Source organism: Notechis scutatus, chromosome 1 (assembly GCF_049901735.1).
Source record: "Notechis scutatus isolate UNSWTSFEM ecotype Mainland chromosome 1, rNotScu1.2, whole genome shotgun sequence".
NCBI lineage: Eukaryota > Metazoa > Chordata > Lepidosauria > Squamata > Elapidae > Notechis > Notechis scutatus.
The window spans coordinates 18,074,200-18,099,589 of record NC_142009.1 but is presented as its reverse complement, the minus strand read 5'-3'; the positions used below and the strand labels follow the sequence as shown (position 1 = coordinate 18,099,589).

General features: G+C 38.7%; 1 protein-coding gene across 1 annotated transcript in view; it reads left to right on the top strand.

Moving 5' to 3' along the window:
* The window catches only part of SPNS2 (SPNS lysolipid transporter 2, sphingosine-1-phosphate), a 128,569-nt gene that overhangs the window by 73,025 nt on the left and 30,154 nt on the right, over positions 1–25,390 (top strand). The window contains 1 exon segment of the mRNA XM_087945101.1: positions 5,480–5,616. Coding sequence (XP_087801227.1) covers positions 5,480–5,616 — 137 coding nt within the window.

The window sequence follows — 25,390 nt, the reverse complement described above, 5'->3', positions numbered from 1 at the left end:
CGTAATGTGGGTTTAATTTGTTTGTGTTTAATTAATTTTAATTAATTAATTTTAATTAATTAATTAATTTAAAACATTAATTTTAATTAATTAATTTTAATTAATTAATTTGTTTTTGTTTAATTGTTTAATTAATTTGTGTAATCTTTTGGGCAGGCCTTAAATTGTCCAGTACCTGAAAGGAAGAAACTCTGCCTTTACTGAACGTGTTTCATGAAACTGTGTTTTCAGATAAGACTTAAGTTTTGCATTGGATCAGACCCAGCTATTGAGTTGATTCCTCCAGAAGGGGTCAGCTGGTTGGCTGCTGAAAAGTTATAAATAGATCTCTACAGTAATAATAAAAGGTTCAGCTCTGTGTCTTCGGGGCAGAGGGTTGACTATTTCTCTGAGGCTCAACAGAATGTATGATGAGAATGATATTCAAATGGCTGGATATTCAAAAAGTGTTCCAGTATAACAGATAACAGATCATCAGAGTTGGAAGGGACCTTGTAGGTCATCTAGTCCAACCCCCCACGCCCAAGCGGGAGACCCTACACCATTTCTGACAAATGACAGTCCAATCTCTTCTTGAAAGTCTCAAGTGATGGCGCTCCCACAACTTCCGAGGGCAAGCTGTTCCATTGGTTGATTGTTCTCATTGTCAGAAATTTCTCCTTATTTCCAGGTTAAATCTCTCCTTGTTCAGTTTCTATCCAGTATTTCTGGCTATAGTTGATTATTCCATTTTGCATTGCTGTCCTGGTCATCTTCTCATCCAGTCTCCTTTTGCTTGCATGTTTGAGAGTGAATTGGTTCGTCAACACAATTCAATTTAAAAAAATAATAATTCTCAGGTTGCTGCCAGTGTTCAACGCTATACAGGTAGTCCTTGACTTACAACCACAACTGGGAACAGAATATCTGTTGCTAAGCATGATTGTTGTTAAGTGAGTCAGGGCTGATTTCCCAACTTTTATTGCCAGTTAAGCAAATCACTGCAGTTGTTAAGTGAATAATATGCCCATTAAATGAATCTAGCTTCCTCCCATTGACTTTGGTTATTTGAAACCACCTGGGATTGTCGTAAATGGCAATCACATGACCGTGGGCACCACAACTATCTAAATACATGCTGGTTGCCAAGCTCCTGAATTTTGACCACATGACTGTGGGGATGCTGCAATGGTCATATGTGTGAGGATGGATTGTAAGTTAGTTTTTTTTTAATATCATTGTAACTTTGAACAGTCAGTAAATGAATGGTTGTAAGTTGAGGACTACCTGTATTGAACCAAGCTCCACAGCTACATCTCATCCTTAAAAAGACACAAATCTCTCTCTGTGGTTTTGGATCTTTTTCTTGCCTTCAATATCAATTCATAGATTTCACAATATCTTTTCTAGAAGAAGCCTGATAGGGAGAGAGATGTGATTTCAGTGGTTTGAATGCACTATTGCAAGCAAACTCTGCTCACAGCCTGGAGTTCGATCCTGATGGGCTCAATGTTAACTCAGCTTTCCATCCTTCCCAGGTTGCAAAATGAGGGCGCAGATTGTTGGGGGGCAAGAGGCTGACAATTGTAAACCTCCCAGAGACTGCTATAAAGCACTATGGGATAGCATATAAATCAGTGGTGCAGTGATTAGGGTGCAGTACTGCAGGCTACTTCTGCTGACTGCGCACTGACTGCAATTTGGCAGTTCGAATCTCACCAGGCTCAAGGTTGACTCAGCCTTCCATCCTTCCGATGTGGGTAAAATGAGGACCCGGATTGTTGGGGGCAAGATGCTGACTCTGTAAACCACTTAGAGCGGGCTGTGAAGCACTATGAAGAGATATATAAGTGTAAGTGCTATTGCTATTGCAAAGGAATTAACAATTAGAGAGGTTTGGTCTGCCATTGCTGATGATCACATCAAGACTCTCTGATTCCCTTCTGAGAAAGGCAGGTGGGGAGTGATGACTATGCCCAATAATTCTCAATATAATTCCACAAACAAGTAACCGTGAAATAAACTCTTAAAACCCAAACCACATTCAGGAGAACAATTCCAAGTGCAAATTTGAATATCACTCCTTCAAGCCTGAGGCAAATCGTCATCTTAATGACTTGAGAAAACCTTTTACAGATCACCATATCTTTTATGATTAAATGTTTAAACCCCTTCTGATTTCTTTGAGGGGGTGGGGTGGGCAAATATTATATTTTTTCTGTCGAACAAATAAAAGGGCACCTTTAAATATCATGACAAAGAACTAGGTTGCTGGTTGACTGGCATCTCCCAGGGTGGAAAAAAAAACTGAGCTGGCACTCATGGGTAACAACGCGTGAAAGAATTCATGATGCCTGAGAAGATGAACTATTTTTTTATTGTCCCATATAATTAAAAAGAGAGAGCAAGAGAAATACAAAGCACACAGTTGCACATACATGTGGGCATATCCACCCACATCGCACCACAAAAGAACTGGGAGAAATTAAAAAGCATCCCACCTGTATCAGGGTGGGGTTTGACCACTGAAATCAGAAATAGATACAGAGAAATCCATCCTGTCTGGATAATTAAACCTTTCCTGTTCTTTCACCACAATTGCAACGAAACAGATGTGTGTTGCTCATTCTTCATTCCAAACTACGATTCCAAAGCTGTCACTTTCAATTGGAAGGGCGACTGTCATTTTACTTATTTTTATTCACCTGCCCTTTTGTCTGGTATTTTGGGGCCGGCAAGAAGCACGCCCAATTGCGTATAGGAAACAGAGTCTTTGAAAGGTGCCATTTAAAAAAAAAAGTTTCCTAGGTGACCTGTCTCTGAAAGAGATCGTCTTTTGTGAGGCAAGGCTACAAAATGGAATCTGAACCAAAGTTACTTCTGTGTTATTCCCCCGGTTTTATTTTTAAAGACTTCCATTCTGAAAAAGAATATTTAACCTTTTAAAGGTTAAAATCACAGTGACGACAGTAATGAATTTTAAAGGATTCCAGAGAAATGTATCATTCTTTCTGAAAAGTCATCCCCATTCTGATGTGTCTAATCTGATTGTCTAATGTGAAATGTACATTGGGCATCTGGTAACATGGGGCTTTCAATCTGAATCTTATAGTTGGACCTGAGGATGCTGGATCATGTGGAAGGCAAAGAATAATTCGGAATTAAAGTTGATACTTTCTGCATTCAGTCACATAACTGCCTTTTGTTGCTGGCTTGATTTCTATCCTGTCTTTTAGGGTGTACATAGGAGTCATTCCCATTTCTCCTCAAAACAATCCTGTGCAATGGGTTAGACTAAGGGTGTCAAACTTGCATCGTCACAGCAGCGTCACGTGATGGTTTAGGATTTTTTCCCCACTTTGCTAAACCGGGCGTGGCCAGCGCATAACGCATCCGGCCTACAGACCGCGAGTTTGACAACCCTGCATTAGACTAAGAAAAAGGGAATCCATTAGACCAGCCAGGATCATTCCCCGGCAGGGGAATTCTGGGAGTTGAAGTCCACATATCTGCTAAGGATGACAAAGACTGCATTGCGCTAAGAAGGTAATAGATAAAGTAGAGGGATAGGCTGCTTTAACTCATGGGTAGAACTCAGGTTGGGCACGCTGAAGGTCCAGCTTTGGTCACTTATATCTCTGGTGAGAACTAGGCTTAAATGAAAATTTTACTTGTTGATGTAGAGGAGGAATGAATAGTTTGTTGAATTCACAGTGATGAAAAAATAACTTTGCAACCAAACCAGGCATTTACAACCTTTCCAGGTCTGCAAAGCAAAGCAAAGTTGAAGTAAAATCATAACCACGGTGGCTGTTTCACTTAGCAACTACTTCACTTAATGACTGAGTTGCCGTTCCCAATTGTGGTCATTAAATGAGGACTACTTGTCTGGTTGCAGAACTTAATTTCTGTCTCATTCCCTCCTTCATTTTTTTCCTAGTTAGATGATCTAGGTCAGGCTCCTTGGGAAGACTTTTGGGCTAGCTGTGGATGTGACAGTTGGCAGTCAGTCTTTCTGGCAAGCTGACTGTCATTGTCTGAATTTTTTTTTTTTTTTACAACTCAAACTGAATATTCTCATGCTGCCATCTGGGTTCTGCCAGCTTTTTGTTTTGTCATTTTATTCTTTTGTTCTCAGATCTTTTTCCATAATGGTACCGCCTCTGTCTTTAAAACCCCTTTTAAAGAAAAGTTGCCTTTTCTTTTGTTGCACATCAACAAACCATCTAATTAAAAAAGGGACTTCCAGATCTACAAAGAATAGAAAACAGATTTAACGCTGATTGTGTAGAAAAACATAGTATCTTTCTAGCCGACAGCAAGTGTATTGCAAATATTAATTTTCCATATTGTAAAGACCAAAATATTGGTGTAGGGGTAGGGAAACTCGGGTTGAAATTTATCCTCTGCTCACTTTGACACTGTTACTATCTTGAGTGAAGGTAATATGTAAATATATGGGTAGTCCTTGCTTAGTGACTGTTTGAAGTTACAACGGCACTGAAAAAAGTGACTTATGATGATTTTTCACAGTTATGACTATTGCAGCATCCCCTCGGTCACGTGTGATTTACATTCCGATGCTTGACAAGTGATTCACATTTATGACGTTGCAATATCCTGGGATCACCTTTTCTGACCAGCAAAGTCAATGGGGAAACCAGATTCACTTAACAACCATGTTACTAATTTAACAACTGCAGTGATTCACTTAACAAATGTGGCAAGAAAAATTGTAAAATGGGGCAAAACTCACTCAAAAATTTATCACTTAGCAACGTAAATTCCAGGCTCAATTGTAGTCATAAGCTGAGGACTACCTATAATGAATAAATACAACAATAAATAAAATATATAAACACTGTTTAAATCTGAATGTGTATGTGGAAACAATTACTTCCTTTGAGTTTTGAATACAGTAGTCCTCGACTTCAGTCTGTTCACTTAACAAAGGTTTGAACTTATGTCAGCCTTGGAAAAAGTAACTTACAACCAGTCCTTGAAGTTATGACTGTCGCACCATCCCCATGGTCACGTGATCACAATTTGGGCACTTAACAACCAGCTCACCTTTACTATGGTTGCAGTATCTTGTGGTCATGTGATCATGATTTGCACCCTTCCCAGCCAGCTTTCAACAAACAAAGTCAATTCATGACCATATGATTCACTTAACAACTACATGGTGCTGTTAATGACTGTGGAAATTCAATTAATGACCACAGGAGGAAATGGTGGTAAAATCAGGTCTAATCATGTAAAAATTGCATTACTTAGCAGTCAAAATTCTGGTTCCAGTTGAATCGAAATCATATATTGAGGACTACCTGTAGCACATGAAGTATTCACCAATGGTTTGAACGGAAGAGCCGAACCTGCCATGCAGGTTAGGGAAAACTGATGTAGATGATTGATACTTTGTTTTTGACTTTCCCAACCAAATTTCAAATGTTTGGGAATTGCTGACCCAATCCATCTCTTCCTTTCTGTTCTTCTGCAGTTTTCATCTGTAGCTTTATGGTGGCAGCCCCAATATTTGGCTACCTTGGTGACCGTTTCAACAGGAAGATTATTCTTAGCTGTGGGATCTTCTTCTGGTCAGCCATTACCTTCTCCAGCTCCTTCATCACTGAACAGGTAAGAGCTTTGCAGAGGGAATAATATGTGCTCTGCAGCTGGAGAGCTTTTGGAATGAAAAAGAGGATGAGACATTCTGGAGAGGTGTATGGCTCAAGAGGAGGTCATCTGTTCTACCCATATAAAAGTAGCCTGAGCCAACTTTAAGACAAGTTGAAATCCACAAATCTTAAAAGTTTGTCAAGATTGGACACCCCTGATATAAATGGTATTGCAAAGGGGAATGGACAATTAGTTTGCTTTGCACACACAGAACTCAACTTTAGTCACTGGTATCTCCAGCTAAAAAGAACCGTGGTGGCTCAGTGGTTAGAACGCAGTATTGCAGGCAAACTCTGCCGACTGCCAGCAGTTCGATCCTGACCGACTCAAGGTTGACTGAGCCTACCATCCTTACGAGGTCAGTAAAATGAGGGCAGTATGCTGACTCTGTAAACCGCTTAGAGAGGGCTGTAAGTCTCAGTGCTATTGCTATACATCGGAAAAATCCTTGGCTGAAATCCTACTTTTACGAGTCAGTGTAGACAGTAATTGAGCAATGATCTCATTTAGCCTGCTGTCTCTGAGAACAGGTAGTTTTCCTGCATGCTAGGTAAATTTTGTGGGAGAGCATCTATTTTGCATAAAAATGATCCCAGCCCTAATCTTCAGCATCATCAAGCTGGGTTGAGAAAGACAGCCATGTGAAATCTTGCAGAGTTATTACTAGCAATACTGAACTAGATAGATCTGTTGTCTGGTTTGTTGTGATACAGATTCACTGAAGGTCATTGCTTAGCAGTAGAATCCGTGGTTTTCATTCAGAGGTTATGGGTTTTTAGTATCTCAAGATGGAAACATGGACCTTACCCTTGGATTGGCCACCTGGTCAGATCCAAGTCAAATTAGTGTCAGTTATATACCAGCTTTCTGGCTTACAAAGATATATCCAGAGTAATGCATATAGCGTCTTCCAGATGTTTTGTAGAATTCTCATCTGTTTTAAACAAATCCTTGGAACATCAACCAGTTGCCAGATTGTCCATCTTCCCTCTAGTGTCTTTGCACTTTGCCTTTGCAAAGTCCCAAATAAGTTGCTCTTAGATGGAAACTTTTGAAATAAATTAAGCAATCCTTCTTCAACTCCCATCAGGAAATGGCCATTGTTCAGCAAGTTGAGCTATAATTTGTCCACTTTCTTTCAATTATTTTCTAACAGTTGCAACATAATAACAGGCCTCCAAAGAAAGAAGTGGAGCTTTGGATTTTGACTTCTTGGTCTTTGGCCAAATATAACAATTTTTAGCGGTTTTATGGCCATCACAGACTGAACGTTGGCAGCCAGTACGTTGTGACCTTACAATGCAAGGAGTCTAAAGTCCACTGCATTAGTGAAGCTACTTGATGCCAAAGGGAAGGGGGGCTATTCCTAAGGAGATACCTAATTTTTTTTTTTTGTACTAAAAGAAACATTACCCACCATCATCCTCAAATTTGCTGTTTTCAAGAGCTTTAACTCTGTAAATCAGAGTTGGAGTTCAATTCCCAGGGTTTCCCAGCCAGCGTATCTGGCAGGGGTGTTCTGGGAATTGAAGTCCATACATCTTAAAGTTGCTAAGATTAAGAAACATTGGCCTGGGATGAACAAACGAGAATTCCTGCCCAGGAGGCCAGGAGGTTAGACTTTAAAATCTCTATTACACACCTTTGATTCTATGATGACATCAAGATTTAGCCATAATTCTTGACAATATAGCTGGGTGTGATCCCAATTTATTCTTTCACTGAAGGTTTGGATTGAGTGTGAAACCTGTCCCTGGCTATCTAAGGATTCATGCCTATCACTTATCACCACAATCTTGGTTTGTAGAACAAAGTAAAAGCAACAGATTCAGATCATTCAAGTTCATTTTCAATAGTTTCTTGATCTGCAAATATATTAAGTTTGGAAAATCAAACATGATTTTTTTAAAGACCACATTAACATCTGTGTACATTTTAGCAAATGTTTCTTCATTTTACTTGCAAATTTTTCCTAGTGTATACCACTCTTCTGTTCCCAAATAGATCCCATATGGCACATTATTTCATGAATATATGTATTTTTTCTGCAAACGGCTTCTTAATGTACATTTTGAACATTATTCTATTGGTATGAAAATGCAAAATGAAGTAAGGGTACATGCAGATGTCAAATAAATCAATTTCATCTGTCGCCTGCACAGTTGCAGGCAAATGGAGAAAAACACCTTGGTTCTTTTAGTATTCACCTGCTGTCTGTCCCTTAAAGTACTCTTCTATGAGAATGAGATACTGAAACAAATTATACCACCAGGCTATACTTCAAGCAAAAGTGTCATCTTTTGACTGTTGTTTTTTTTTGCATTGAAATATATGCTTTCACAAAAAGCAAGAACAAACTTCTTCATGTATTCTCTTCTTACATGGAATTTCTAGCTCTGTGTTTGACACAAGCTGCCATTTAAAAATGGTGTTGTCTGCTTTGTTCCATACTTTTAAGGTTACGTTACTGAGTCATTCATATCACCAAAACACAGGAAGAACAACCCGGTTGCAGGAATTAGGTATGGCTGGACTAGAGAAAAGAAGGACTAGGTGACACGATAGCAGTATTCCGGTATTTGAGGGGCTGGCTCAGAGGGAGTCAGCTTATTTTCCAAACCACCAGAAGGCAGGAAAGAAACAATGGTTGGAAACTAATCAAGGAGAGAAGCAACCTGGAGTTAAGGAGAAACTTCCTAACAGTGAGAACAATTAACCAGTGGAACATCATGCCTTCAGAAGTTGGGGTGCTTCATCACTGGAGGCTTTTAAGAAGAGACTGGACAGTCACTTGTATGAAATGGTATAGGTTCTCCTGCTCAAGCAGAGGGGTTGGACTAGAAGACCTCCAAAGTCCCTTCCAGTTCTATTCTGATTCTGATTCATTTTGTAGAGACCAAAACTCTACAAAGGAAATTCTATCTATAGTCTCTCCCTGTCACCCGCATGAGAAGGAAGATGAACATTGCAGATTCCACCTTTTTATTCTGTTGTGTCAGGCTATGCCAAGCGTAATATTTGGGAGGCGGGGGGTGGGGGTTAAGTATGGGATCATCCAGCAAACTGTTTTGAATTATGCAGCCTCATTGATTTCAGGGCCACGCATGGAAGAGGTTTCTCGTGTCCACATATCAAGGCTCTTTAGTTGTCACTGCTGTTAGGTCACACACGATTAGCTGCTGGGAAAAAGCTTGCCTGTTTTTAAACTCAGTTGCAGAGGCTAATTAATGCATACCTGGTGAGATGAACCAAAGCTGGCTCAGTCACTCAGTAGAGCGATTTCCCTCCAGTGGAGAGAAGCTGGCTGTACTTCATTCATCCCTGCAGACCAACTGCATTCCAGAGATTGTTCTTTTGCCGTCACACCCAGGTGGGGAATGGGCAGCTACTTAGCCAGCCACCTGATTCCACAGGTGAGCTATTTTTATAAAATTAGGATTGCTGCCTCCTAGGGAGGGGCAGAAGCACATGGCCTGTCATTCCCACGGCCATAATACCCGGCACAAATTATGTATCCCAAAGGAGACCTAGTTCTCAAGCCCTGCCTTTACACTTATTGGGTCATTTGACTTTCATGCCCTGTTCACACCTCCCAGTTTTCCTGCCTGTAAAATGGAAAGGATAGCAGTTTGTTGTTTGCAAGGTTGGCTTGTCAGATTAAAAAAAAAAATTATTAGCCCGCCTTATACGAAGTGGCATGAGAGAAACATTAAAGATGTGCAATATCTGTCAGTTCAGGAAATGAATCTTTCTGGAGAATTCTAGAATGTTCCATTTCCCTGTCCTCCATTTTTGGATCAAACTGCTTCTGCTATGGCAGATTTACTTCTAGAAACTTCTGAGCAGCCCCTTCCCACAAAACGATGTGGATTGGAGGAGTTTTGGCATGGCCAAGAAGGAAATGGAATCTTTTTGGAATTCTCTGGAAAGGTTCATTTCCCGATTGAGAAATTTTGCATATCTCTAGTGAACATTCCTGCAAATAGTGTGCTGATGATGTTGGCTGGAACTGACGCTGTGTCCCTATGTGTCCTTCAGACCAACAATTTTTCCCATGGTGTCAAAGATCGTAAAAGATCATTGTGAAAATGGGTGGAGTTGAGGAACTGTCAGATGAAATGCAGAAAGGATTGCAATTTTTCTTATTTGCTAAGTGAAAAATGTAGTCCATTCTCCACACCCTTTCCTCTGTAACAGCCCTTCAAGAAGGTTGCTGTCTCTTCTTCCCTAGTGTACCATGGGGAGACATCAGTGGTGGGATTCAAAAAATTTTACTACCAGTTCTGTGGGCATGATGTGGCTTGGTGGACATGGCAGGGGAAGGATACTGCAAAATCCCCATTCCTTCCTCACCCCACTAACCTGCTTTCCAGCTCCATTCTCCTGTGCAGGGCAACAAAAGAAGACCCAGCCAATCAGCTGAGACTCAGGAGGCAGAGAATAGATGGGGGCGAGGCCAGTCAGAGGTGGTATTTGCTGGTTCTCCGAACTACTCAAAATGTCTACTACCAGTTCTTCAGAACTGGTCAGAACCTGCTGAATACCACCTGTGGGAGACATGATAGCAGACTCCCAATGCTTGAAGTACAGTCACGGGGGGAAGGGGTGAATATATTTCCCCCCCGTAGCTCGCAAGGGTAGGCAGCAGATCCAAATTTGAAAGAAAGAGGAATTTTCTGAGCATGAGGTACCAAGCACTGAATCAGGCTGCCCTCCATCACTGCAGGTTTCCAACCAAAGTTGAAAGCCACTTGTTTGTGTGTGTGTGTGTGGGGGGGTGCTGTCAAGATTCCTATCTTTGGGTGAGGGCTGTACTTGAAGACCCCCTAAGACCCCGTTCCCCCTAAGATATCATGAAGGAATGCCTCAGGAGGTGGGGTGGGGAAAAGCCTTTTTTAGATTTGGAAGCGAGGACAGTCTGACGGGTTTTAGGGCTGCGGGAGGATACACAACAGACATCAACACTCAGCAGTAGCATCCTGTGCTTTTCCTAACCAAAAAAAATATGTTCAAAACAAATAAATTCTCAGACAACCTGACAAGACAGAGAGAAAACAGGAGGTGGGGAGGGGATCCCTGTTCCTCAGGAGAAAAAGATTTTTAACAAATTTCTGCAGATTTCACCACACCATTAGCTGAAGTATTCAGTGAGCATAATGATCAAAGGTAGCTAGCTGTACAGGTAGTCCTTGGTGAATGACCCCAGTGGTTAATTTCTGTGGTTAAGCAAATCAGTTGTTAAGTGAGTTTTGCTGCATTTTATGACTTTTCTTGCCACCGTTGTTAAGTGAATCACTTCAGTTATTAAGATAGTAACACAGTTGTTAAGTGAATCTGGCTTCTCCATTGACTTTGCTTGTCAGAAGGTCGCAAAATGGGATCACATGACACTGCAACTGTCATAAATACTAGTCAGTTGCCAACTGTCTTAATTTTGATCACGTGGTGAAATAAGTGTGAAAAATGGTTGTAAATCACTTTTTTCAGTGCCGTTGTAACTTTGAACAGTTACTAAAAGAATGGTTCTAAGTTAAGGATTATCTGTAAATGGCCATAAGAGAAATTTCCAAATCCTCTTCAGAGAATGCAAGAAAGAGTGTGACAGCTTTTGAGCTCAAAAAGGGGACAGCTTTGATGGAGCAGTCATAGCTGCCATATTGATTTTAACCCTGTCTCTGAGCAGGGTACAGATAGTCCTCGACTTACAACAGTTCATTTAGTGACCGTTCAAAGTTACAACAGCACTGAAAAAGAGTGAGTTATGACCTTTTTTCACACTAACGACCATTGCAGCATCCCCGTGGTCCCATCAAGTACATTCAGATGCTTGACAACTGATTCATATTTATGACGGTTGCAGTGTCCTGGGGTCACGTGGTCCCCTTTTGCGACCTTCTGACAGACAAAGTCATTGGGGAAGCCAGATTCACTTAACAACCCTGTTACTAATTTAACAACTGCAGGGATTCACTTAACAAATGTGGCAGGGAAGGTTGTAAAATGGGGCAAAACTCACTTGACAGATTTTTCACTTAGCAGCATAAATTCCGGGCTCAATTGTGGTCAATTGAGGACTACCTTTCGCAGGCTAGTAACTACCTGAGGAGGGAGGGATTGAGATCAAATGGACAGTTCTGAGTTTTTCCTTACCTGTGTTGGGCTCCCTCTCGTTTTAACCATGGGCTGCCCCACACTGATAGTTATGACATCCCATCCAACCAAGTGGGAAGTGGGAAGGAAAAAGAGGTAATACACACACACAGGCACAAGCAACCATGAGTGCAGTTCATGGTCCACGTGGCCAGGAAACCAATATTCCCTTTTTCTATTTTACTGTCCACTCGATAATATGGTGTTATGAGGCAACCATTTTTTTTCCAGACCTCAGGATAGGAAATAAAAGTGTATCATGTCTCCAGAGTATTACCACAGCTTACTATCTTGAGGTAAGACTTGTTTGTGCCTGCCTAAACAAAAAAGGTTAAAAAAAAAAACCCTTAATTTTGAGCTGTCTATATCTTTAGGGATAAAAATACATACTTAATTATTTTAATGGCTGTGTGTCACAATTCCTCCACTTCACCAACCAATGGTGTAGCAACAAGTGAGCAATTTAAAACTTTGGCCAGCAATGGTTTGGGTTTTATTCTTGATAGCAAAAATAGGCTATAAACCCTTAGGGTGTGTCAAGACTGCAGAAAGGTCTGGCTAAAAATACGTTGTTGCATAAGGCAAAAGTACAATTTTGCATAAAGAACTCAACTCAGTTGGTAAAACTAGCGAGGAGGCAGTATTTCCAGAGTTTCAATGGGGAGCAAACCTGAGGCCATGTAGCTTCCTCTACTTTGTCTTCTCTCCACTTCCCAAAGATAAGATAAAATCTGACATCTGTATGGAATCTGCAATACTTGAAGGATCCAGTGCTCTCATTCATGGTACAGATAGTCCCTGACTTACAAGAGTTCATTTAGTGACTATTCAAAATTACACAGCACTGAAAAAAATGACTTATGACCATTTTTCACACTTATGACTGCTTTTCACACTTTGACCGGGATCAGAATTCAGACACTTGGTAACTGACTCATATTTATGATAGTGGCACTGTCCTGAGGTCATGTGATTCTCTTTTGTAACCTTCTGACAAGCAAAGTCAATGGAATAATCAGATCCACTTAACAATCATGTTACTAACTGAACAACTACAGCACTTCACTTAACAACTGTAGCAAAAAAAAAAAAGGCTGTAAAAAGGGGCAAAACTCACTTAACAAATGTTTCGCTTAGCAACTTAGAAATTTTGGGCTCAATTGTGGTCAAGCACTACCTGTACTTTATTCCAAATGCTCTCTTGCTAATTAAGAGCTAGCAGCATATGGTGTAGTGGCTAAGATGCTAGCATAGAAGCATGAAGGCCCTTTAGAATTAGTGATCTTGGGCCAGTCTCTCTCTCTCTCTTGCTAGGCCTTATTTTACACTCATTGGAAACTCACTGTGTAAAGACAACCACTGAGTTTGGTCAAGTGTGCAGCAGCAGCCAAAAAGCTAATGCAATCCTAAATTGCATTAACAAGAGGATACAATCTAGATCAAGGGAGGTACTAATACCACTCTATAAAGCCTTAGTATGACCACATCTAGAGTACTGCATCCAGTTTTGGTCACCACACTGTAAAAAATATGTTGAGACTCTAGAATAAGTACAGAGAAGAGCAACCAGGATGATTAGAGGACAGGAGACTAAAACATATGAAGAACGGTTACAGGAACTGGGCATGGCTAGTCTAGTGAAGAGAAGGACCAGGGGAGACATGATAGCAATCTTCCAATATTTGAGGGGCTGCCACAGTTAGGAGGGGGTCAAGCTATTTTCTAAAGAACCTGTAGGCCAGACAAGGAACAATGGATGGAAACTGAACAAGGAGAGATTTAACCTGGAAATAAGGAGAAACTTTCTGACAGAACAATCAACCAATGGAACAGGAGTTGCCCTCGGAAGTTGTGGGAGCGTCATCACTTGAGACTTTCAAGAAGAGATTGGTCAAGCATAATTGAGGTGTCTTGGGTCTCTTGTTTTCTTAAGAACTTTGGACTTCTTGTAAGCTAAGAGATCTTTCCAAAGTTTGTTAGGGCTTTTCTTGAGTTCTCTCTGGTGCTTTTTCTATAAAGTAATGTCAGTCACTTCTGAACCTCAGAAAAAGACGGTGTGATTTTCATTCTCCAAGGAGCAAAGCAGTTGTCCTCAACTCTGGCATTTCTCAAGTCCCAAAATATTAGGGTTTTTTGGGGGGGCGGGGGGGAAGAAGCCATGACTTGTCATTTCTAGAAATTAAATTGGTATGAAACAGATGTAGCTTTGTAGTGCAGATGTAACATTTGGTGGCAAGAGTCTGTCTAATGGCATGCCAGAATTTTGTCTATGGCATAATTAGATGAGTGTTGATAGCTTATTTTCAACATTCTAAAGTGTCTGGCACTTAAGAAATGTAATGAAAATGTAATGAAAAGTATGCATAGTATAGAGGAAATGAACAAAAATGTTTTGACCTCCAATAAAAGTGGAATTTGGGTCACTTATTATTGACTAGTAGATTCAGGGTTGAGAAAGCAGAGAGTTATTTAATATAAAGGCTAATTAATGTACAAAATTCGCAGCAGAGAAGATTATTAGAGTATGAGCAAATTTATGGAAAGAGAGGTGGATTTAGGAAAAGTGCTTAACAGAATAACAGAGTTGGAAAGAACATTGGTGGTCTTCTAGTCCAATCTCCTTCTCAGGCAAGTAACCCTAAACGAAACAAACAAAATATTAAAAAGTTATTTATATAGTTACTTTCCAAGCACCTCTAAATTATATTAAAGTAACCAAAATATTTCTACAACCCCCATGGCATGTCACGACTTTTGAGCACCCCTAAATTGAAAGTTGAAAAATTTGACGCATCCTACAATACCATTTCAGACAAGTGGTTGTCCCATCTCTTCTTAAATTTATTCCATGTACTACTAAGGGATTACTAAAATGAGGATTGTGGGCTTCATTAATGAAATGTGAACTATAGGTAGTTCTCAATTTATGACCATTTGTTTAGCAACTGTTCAAAGTTAAAATGGTGCTGAAAAAAATGACTTACAATCGGTCCTTGCATTTATGACCACCACAGTGTTCCTGCAGTGATGTGATCAAACTTTGGGTGCTAGACAACCAACATGAATTTACGATGGTTTCAGCATCCCAGAGTCACCTGATCCTCATTCTTCCTGGGGGACTTTCAGTTTCATTTAACGATCACCTCAGATAGGTCTTAAAATTAGGCACGATTCATATAACAACCAAATCGCTTAGTGATGGAAGTCCCAGTTGTGAATTGAGGACTACCTGTACATAGTTATCTCAGGATTGGAGTGATAAAACTATAAAACATCATTGGCCTGTTCTAAACTAGGATCTTAATATTTGGGGTAAAGGATGTTTCAGTTTCTCCCAGATCACCACCAACACGCCCTGTTTGCACAAACACAGCTGTAAGTTGCATCAAAGAAAAAGCTTGTATTTATTGTAATAAATAAAGGCTCATGATATACTAATACTGTAGTATATCATGAGCCTTTTTTTCTGGTGTAGATTTCTGCCATGGAGCTTTCGATTTAGAATAGGATCTTCAGCAAAGAGCAAAAATTTTCATACGATGGTTACAATGCAATTTTGGTGTCCTTTGTCTGCAATTTATTTTAAATAAACTAGTTACAATATTAGTAATATAATGGGCTTCTTGCCCAATTCTACCTTTGATATGCAACCAAATGATGGCCAAAATGAACAGCTAAAATATTCCATTGTTTGTTAATTTATAGAAGGACAATAACACCAAGGATAATCCATACATCCCTTTTAAGACTGAAATAGGAGTTGCTTTGTTCTCATTGTTACTCACTCGTTGGTTTGTTTGTTCATTTCTATACCTTGCAGACTCCTATCCTGCAAGACCAACTGTGGTGATTAAAAATAGAATTATTAAATAATAATGAGAATCAGAAAATAGCACAAAATACTATTGAATGTAAAAATTGTGGTGTACCAAAGCAATAAATAATAAATATAAATAAAATAAAATATAAATAAAAAGGCAGTTATAAATATAAAATAAGCTTGCATCAATAATTAAAATCTGACAATAAAATAGGCTACTAGGAAAGAAAAGCTAGAATAAAAAAAATAGGTTTTAAGGCTTTTCTTAAAGCATAAGAAGGAACAGGCTGTTTGGATTGACTGGGGATAGAATTCCAGAGTATAGGAGCTGCATCAATTCATTTTTGTGAATTTATAGGCTATTAAGAATCACAGACGAGAAAAAGGCTGTGAAAAATGCACAATGTGAAAAAGCAAAAAGCAGAGCTTGTCCACATGGAAATGCTAGACAGAAAACTTCCTTCCATACATCAGCAGCTGTTTTGAGAGAAAAAAAGTAAAGCCATTCAGACAAGGAAATGAAACCATTCATGGTAGCCCGTGATGTCCAAAACATAACAAATTGTTTTCCTCTGTCTTTGGGGAAATGTCAGGGCTGATTAAAATGTATAAAGCCACAGGGAGGATTTTTTCGGATGGAAAATTATTTGCTGCTTTCTTTAAATTGTAACATGTCAACCAGTATTTGATCAGACCAGAAGGAAAACTAGAGAATTATATTTTTCAAAAGGAATGAAACAGCACTACAGACCATATTGATTAATGGATCAGTGTTCTGATTCAGTATACACTAGATAAGTGTCTCTATCTCATAGATCAGTGCTTTGCAATCTTGGCAATTTGGGAATTCTGGGAGTTGAAGTCCAGACATCATAAAGTTGTAAATCATAACAGAACTGAGAGGGTTGGGTTTTTTTTTTTTTAAAAAGAGCTTTACAATCCCACATATTTAAAGTGTCTTGATTCTACTAAGTGTGCAGACTGCATGTTCTTAAACGTTTTGTTACAGCCAGAAGGTTGTAGATACTTGCTAAATATGTTTCCATTATGAAATGTTTGTGGATTCTTTTTCAGTTGCAAATGGTTAATGCAAGCCTTTCATGTTCGGAGCTCTTTCCTACACCCTTCTCTTTTCCTAATTTAGCATTTGTTTTTCAATCCACTGATTATGTTCTTTCAGAAGGAAACAAGAAATAGGTATGGGGGCCTCAAAATAGAAATGAAAGATATGAGCTGTAGGATCTGGACTATGCACTTAAACAAAAAAAATATTCTCGTAGTGTTTTCTGCCAGATATTTTCTTTCTGCTTTATGAACTAGAGTTGATCTTATATACATACATAATTATCATTAAATCATAAATGCTCAGTGATCTCAAGTATTGTGATCAAAGATATCAGCTGCTTAAAATGACCAGATCCCAAGTTAGCATAGTCAATGAGCACATCTCTTCCTGTTTTTTTCCATTCTAACCAGTAAAGACCAGAAGACAGCCCCTTCCAGTCTTGCAGTGCTAAAGAATTCATATTCCATCCAGCTTCTTTCATTTGTATAATGCAAATGCTTGACACTAGGAAACACCTCAAGCTGTTAATATGCAAGCAAGTAATGGCAAATTGCCATTGTTTTTTTTGTTTCAGCCCTTCTGTGGAACACAATCTTTATTTCTGGTCTTCTTTCCAGTTTTCTTGGGGGTGGGTGGGAGGAGAGAATTGTTTTGACAAGTAGTAAAGGTTTTTCTATACAGTGCATTGTGAGAACAGGGTTTCTTGGAGTTTTCCAAAATAAGTTTATAGCATTAATGTCCTTGACTTCTTGTAATCTCACGCAGACAGTTGGGAGTAAAAGTGAAAGGGGAAACAAAATGTGGCATGCACTTTCCCAGGATATTTCGTTTTTATTCTTTGCTTTATCTTTCTTCTTCCCACACCACCCAGAATTTATAGCTACTGAAGATGCTCAGTTCACCTTGGGCTAATTGGGACACCTAATATAAAATGTAGAATCCTTGGTGCTCTCTGATCTTGGCTGTTTGCTTGAAGATGTTTCATTACCCTACTAGGTAACATCATCAGGGTGAGGGAGGATGGAGTTTGTGCTGAACTGAAAATCCCACATATTCAATCAAGCTTACTTCTATTAAGTATGCGGAACACCTCAGTATGAAACTGAGAAAGCAAGGGGAATAGAACGGAATATCCTAGGAAAGGCAACAAACCCCACCCTCTCTTGTAAAGATGAGGTTACCTCTAGTTGGGTAATGAAACATCTGCAAGCAAACAAACAACCTCCGAGAGCACCAAGGATTCCACAGTTCAACCCTGAGCTACATAAATTCTTTACTATTGGAACATAATATAGATGTTGCATTTCCTTGTATATGCAGGTTGCTGATCTGGCTACCTAAGAAACTATAATCAGAATGACATCATTTTTAGAATATAACAGTCTTCCGCTATCTGGTGACCCCAGAGGTATCAATCTACAGTTCCCATCATCTCTAACTAACATAGCCTAAACATCTGGACTAATTTTTTTCATGCTTGGTAAATGTTAGATTAGTGCCTAAAGTTTCTTGGCAAGGTTTTTCAGAAATGGTTAGCCATTGCCTCTTTCCTAGGACTGAGAGAGAGGGACTGGCCCAATGTCATCCACCTGGCTTTATACCTAAAGCAGGACTAGAATTCACAGTTCCCCCACTTTCTAACCTGGTGCACTACAACAGACTGACTCCCTCTCTAGAAGAATACAATGTCTGTCTATGTGAATGGGGGGAGGGATCACCTTGCTGTTTAATTTACCTGCCTATTCACCTAATAGCCAGTCAGAAAACCCAAATGCCTGGTATAAAGATAATTGCTTTCTCTCTTTGTGTGCCCCAGGCATGTGGTTGTTAGATGGATATGAACATGGATATGAGCAGCCAAGTTTCTGGTAGATAATTTTAGTTTCTTTTATTGCCAAAAGGGCCAATAAAATGGCATTTCATTGCTCTCATCAGGACATTTATTTCTAGAGGGGGAAATGCATGCAGGAATGGTTTAATTCCAGTTGGTAGGCTAAGTTACTGGAATTAGTGTGGGAGCCAATTCTCATGCTCCAGGTTTTTTTGTTAATGAGAAATGTTTAGGCTCTGTTGTATTATTATCAAAAATGCTAAGGCAGTTTACAATATGATAAGTAACATTATTTATAAATAAAACTAATCTGAAAAATAGTTACTGCATACCAAAGGAGAAGGAACCATATTCCAAGGTACTCATTATCCTTTTATAACTAACCCAGAGACACAAATCAGTACTGATTATGTTCCCAAAGTGAGTGATATGGCCTTACGCTATTTTATATTACTTTATTTTGGATTATTTTGATCTCTCCTTTGCTGTTTTCAAGGTGGCTTGTAAATCAATAGAATAAATAGAGATCCATTTTTTTTTGAAAGGTGAAACAACAGTTTGTTATAACACAGCAAGGGAAAAAAAGCAAAATTCATTATATAGCAGAAATGCACACAACCTCAAAGAGAGAATCAAAATACCTGGCACTGGCTGCCAAAAAGCTAAATATAACTGCCTCCAGTAAGTTTAATTGACACCTGACAGGCAGTTCCAAGCCAATTAATCATAGGATTCTTAATTGATTCTATATCGGAATAAACTTTCTCATAAGCACATTCCTGAATATATGATACCTAAAATTTTCCTAAAGAGATTTTCTTTTCTCTTTCACATGAGAATATCTTCTAAGTAATATCTAATATCTAATATCTTGTCATCTGCAAGTTTGTGTTAAAAACACAAAGTGTGAGATTTAAACATCTTCCATATTTATCTTATGACCTGTATAAAAAAAATCAAGCAGTTACCTATTTATCACATTTATATCCCACTGCAATTGAAAGAATTTTGGTGGCCTCCAAAATATTAAAAACAAATTAAAGCATCCGCAGTATCATTCAACTTAAAAAAAGTTAAATCTGCATCATGAAATCATTACCCAGTAAATCAACTTGCAACCATCACCAAAAAACCCCAATAAACCTCCCTCCCAGAATAAGAGACTAGAAGTAATCATGAATTTAAATGGGACACTTTCCAAAATAACTCAGTTTTTTATTATCTATCTTCAGAGAAGAGCTTAGTTTTTAACATCAGTTCATCATCTGATCTCCCTTAGGAGATCCAAAGTACCAGTATTGCCACTGCAAAACAGCATATTCTACATTTTCTGCCTTTATCTCCTAGAAATGCAGAATTCCACTTTAATTATACATAGACATATTATAAAAATGCTATAGAATTCTGTCACTCAGACAAATCAGCCATCAACAGGCACGTAGAGATAAGCAACATTTACACACCATTGAAAAGAGACAGTCAAAAACCTGCTTTACAAAAAGACCAAAACACCTCCTCACCAGCAATCCAGTCCAGATCAGCAGAGACTAACACCAATATTAATACTAGACCAACAGTCAAGGAAATACCAACTCAAACAAACAAGCTAACAATAAACAGCAGCCTAATCAAATGAATCACCAAGAATTCTCCTACCAATACTGACAGGGCAGGCCACTATAATATAAACAGAGAGCAAACCCCACTCTTTTCTACCACTGAAAATGTTACCTAGTTTGGTAATAAATGTCTGTAATAAAACAGCACTAAGAGCTGGACGAGGGTCATGAGAGACCATCACAAGCTCAGAGGCAACCAAAGGGCTCAGAAACATGTTGTTCTATATTGTTGATTGCATTGGAGAGTTGACCAATTGTGGCTGGCTAAAACCAGATTTTTGTCATTTGGAAGGTTGATAACCACGCATTTTGATATCATGGCCATTTGCAGACAAACAAAAGACTATAATTTTTTCATAGAGCCTGGAACTACTTTAAAATGCCAATGTAGATTTGATGGACTGCCTGATTCCAGAGTCTGTGCTTCTTTCTTTCTTTGAAAATCATTTTGACTGCCCATCATACAGCATCTGCATAGCTGTCGGTGAAAGCAGAGGGCTCTGTCTAAACAGGCAAGTTGTCAAATACTATTCTTCCTTCGCCTGCATATGAGGGGAGGGCACAGATCTGAGATGGGGGAAGAAACAAGCTGAAACTCAGTCAGATATCTTACCAGTTCATTCATTGCTCATGACCCTTGTCCAGCTCTTAGTGCTGGTTTCTGAAATTTCAGTGGAAGGGGTGTAGCTGTAGCAACAGCTGCAGCTGCTATTGTCAACAAAGTTCATTAGCAGTTTCTTTAAAAAACACATCTCGCTTGTGATATATAAGCATTTTGATAACCTTCATTATTTCATTTGTAGAATTTTGAATTCCATTTCATTTTGGTGAATTTGATACCAAACAAAAAAACAAAAAACCCCATGCTATTAAACCTTTTTAATCAAGCTATTCTCCAAAACACCTGAAGGCAGGACAAAAAGCAATGGATGAAAACTAATCAAGGAGAGAAACAACCTAGAACTAAGGGGACATTTCCTAATTGAACAATAAATAAGCGGAATGGCTTGCCTTCAGAAACTGTGGGTGCTTCATCACTGGATGTTTTTAAGAAGAGATTGAACAATCATTTCTTTGAAATGCTATAGGGCCATGATGGCGAACCTATGGCATGGGTGCCACAGGTGGCACGCAGAGCCATTTGTGAGGGCACGTGAGCCCCAGCCAAACCTATCTGCACTGTGCATGCATGCGAATTCCAGCTGATTTTCGGCCCATTTGAGGCCGTTTTTGCTCTCCTGAAGGCTCAAGGGAAGCCTCTGCAGCCTTGGGAGGCTGAAAAACAGGCTTCCCTCGAGCCTTCAGGAGGGCGAAAATGGCTTCAAACGGGCCGAAAATCAGCTGGGAGGCACTTGCATGTGCAGTGCAGGTAAGGGGGCAGGGGTGTTGCATGCGCCTGCATGGGGGGGGCAGGGCACATTGCATTGTGGCACGCGTGCTCTTTCGGCACACCACAATAAAAAGGTTCACCATCACTGGTATAGAGTCTCCTGTTTGAGCAGGATGCTGGACTAGAAGACCTCCAAGGTCCCTTCCAACTCTGTTATTCTATTAAATTGCACCACATGAGTGTCATGGCGAGCATTAAAAATCAAGGGGCAAAATAAAGAGAGTGATAGAACAAAACAGGAGGCAGGATGGAGGGGAAAGTTAAAAGCCAGGGTCCAATATATAAAATGACCCCAGAGCTCAGAAGATCTTGCTGCTGAAGCAAAACTCAGCTTAATTCACTGGGCAGTCCCAGTGGGTGAATCAGTCCAGAGATATTGCTGAGAAGTTGCCATCTACAATTCAAAGTGTGGGACCAAAGGATGAAGATCCAGGAGCTTCTCACTGTGAATCACCCCTTCTGGTTTTGTTTTGATTTGCTCCCATATAAATCTGTTTTGCAAAGTATTATTTATGCTGAAGGAAGTGATGGAAATATGCAGTGGATATATGGAACAATCAGCAACATATTGGTTATGAAATTGTCTCTTATTATTGCTGATACGTGGCTTCTGTTGTCTCAATTGAGGGTTTTCACCAATCCTAGTTGACTAAATCCTTTAATTGGAAATCTCAAGGAATGAAACTGAAGCATTCCTTGGTACTAAATGCAGAGCTCTGCCACTGAGCTAAAGCCTTACATGAGCATTTGGAGCTGAGTCAAACCACTGGATTGTCAATTGCTACAAGTTCTTCTCTAATTTTTTAAAATTATCTGAAGAGGATGCCCTAAACTCCTCCCTTGTTGTAATAAATTGGAGGTATACTTAAAACACATTATATTCCTTTTTCTTTTTTCTTAGATCGATGAGGCTATGGTTTATATCTTAATGTCATTATGATTTGTTCAACAAATGACGGTAAAACAAATAGGTTAGCATGTTTTTTGAATCCTCTATAGAATCATGTTATCCTCTATAGAATCATGTTTTATCTACCTGTCTGCCTATCTACTTACTAACCTACCTACTGCTTGTCTGTCTGTCTATCTCTATTAATCAAAACCCAAAGGAAGCTCTTGGTTAATGAACAAAAATCAGTAAGAACAATAAATTTAAAGAAATGTATAAGATCAAAAGAACTTTATTTGTAAATATCACAAAAGCAAAAATACAAATCATAGCAGAGGAAGGATAAAAATACCCCCCTCAAACCCTGTTAGCATTGGAAATTAAGTACTATTACGTTTTTGAAAAGTGCTATGCATTCTTTACTGTGATTAGAATCTTTTATGTTCTAAGACAATCGTTTCAGTAATGAATAGCATCAATCATCACTAGTCCTTATTTTGCAATTTGAATTTGGGACCTACTTTCTGAAGGAGTAGAGTCCAAATTTGCTTCTTCATTTGTAAGTTCACTCTTCTTGTGCTGTCCAGCCAGTTATAGGTAATGGGAATTGAGATAGTTAGTTAGGAATTGAGAGCTGTCCCCTTATAGAGGACAGGATACTTCTGATGCTTGAGAGTGGCTGTCCTATTTCTTCTTAACTGTCTCATCATCTTCAGGCTACATATTTCTAGATTGTTTCTGTTTTTTCTTCTGGGACATGATATTCAGACTTCTTACCATTTTTATCACTGTGCACTGTGCACATTTGAACTTTGCAGTTATTTTTTAAAATAGTCCACAGCTTTGCAGAAAAAGATTTGACTCAATCATGATGGCATTGTAGTTCTGAATGTATAAATTTAAGATCAAGCAGAGCCATTTGTACAGGTTAGCAATTCTAATGAAAAAGATAATATTTTCCAGTTCTGTTCCTTGTCATCTTCTTAACAAAAGATTCTGGGAATCTGGTTTTCTTCATGCATATACCATATATACTCTGTTCCATTTGTGTTCCTATGGTATCACTCCTTGGAATGCTTTGCTACCAAAGGTGAAAAGCATCAAAAGAAACACTATAGTTATTTTTTTAAAAAAAAAATGTGGGATCAAATGCACAAAATTTTACACACTCACACACATTTTTGAAGCCTCGATCATATCATATGGGTTTTTCTAATGCTTCATGACCCAGGATTTAAGGATCATGTGCCTTTTTTGAGACAATAAGACTATTGCCTTTGGGCTTTAGACATACTTCACCAGATTATCATTTTGTCAGTAGCTGCAAATCTTTTGGGAAATAAGAATGCAATTCTCATCTTGTGAACTACTTGGGGAGCAGAGCGAAAGGAGCAAGACAAGAACTTGTTAAGACATTATTAAAGTATGGATTACTTGCTTGCTTCAATTATATCACACCAGTATACCAACAGTCTTTAGCATAAATCCAATAATGCATATGTATTTAGGTAGTAAAGGATTTAACTGAACAAGATCCATGGCTTTCATTATTCTCAACCACTTTGTTGACTTAGCAGAAGCAGGAGTCATTTTCCTTACAATGATATCTCAGCAATGGGTATTATTGGTTGATTTTTCCTCCCCTCCCCCCAATCTTCTATCCAAGTTAAACAGTTGAATAGCAATATTTAGAAAAAGCTGAATCAATATGCAAGGCTCACTTCTGAAGTTTTTGGAAAGTAGTATATGGTTTCTTGCAGTATCTTGAGACAGACCACCATGATAAATCATTAATCTATTTTGTTATTCTGTTATTATTCTGTCCAAAAATACCTATGGATTGCTTACATAAACCATATGTATATTATGGCACAAATGCTCTAAAAACTAGCTCTGATGTCTCATGGAAGCTTCTGTTTTTAAAAATAGAAAGAAATAACATACTTGTTTAGCTGGTTGAAATATGTTTACCCTGCTAGCCTCCAAAAGACTAACAAACATCATTGAAAATTTAAAGTACAATGAAATTTCAGTTTTATAGCTCTTGATACAATGGACTCTGCATGCAATACAGAATGGACCAAATTCTATCATGGTTTATGGCATTTACACAGTGATGCAGTTATGTTAATAACATCACCATGCCAATGGTGCAGATGATATAATTTGCAATATTTGTATCACAGCAATGTCATATTCTTCCATTTGCTGGACTTTAGAGAATATCACGTCCCCACCCACCTGATTGGTTTGTTAAAATAAAGGTTCGCTGTCATTAATAGCCAGTATATTTTTTCTTGGAATTAAAAAACGGTTACCTCATTTCATCTTAGTGCCATCTTAGGTCTCCATGGTTAACACTTAGGAGATGGAATTCTGAGCTATATTATCATTAATCTTGGATAAGTTAATGTAATAATATATTAGATATATTAACCCTACTATAAGGAAGACCTTTCTGATGGTGAATCTTTACAACAATGGAATATACTTATTAAAGTTAAGGTTCTCTTATCATGGATAGTTTAATATGTTTTCCTGCACAATAGAGTGAGGTGAATCAGATGATCCTTGGAGTCACTTCCAAGTCTATATTTCTATTTTACATACTATCCTTTATGCATTTGCTGTGTATGTATGTGTGTTTGTGTGTCTTCCATCAGCTTTGAAACTGCCTAAATTGCTGTTGCTTCATCTTGTAGATTAAATTAATTGTACATCATTCTGAATCTCCTGCCATTCAGCTTCAATGGGGGATTCTGAATTATACTATTTAATGGGAAGGAAAAAATCCTTTCATTGATTGTCCTTCCCATTTTAATTTTGCTAACATATCTCTCTTCTGAACAAAGTATCTTTAGGTGTATATATATCTCTATGCACATACTCAAACTTCTTCATTTGTGGAGACACGATGTACAAAATTAAAAATTCATCATCCTCTTTATTCTTGTTGTCTGATTAACT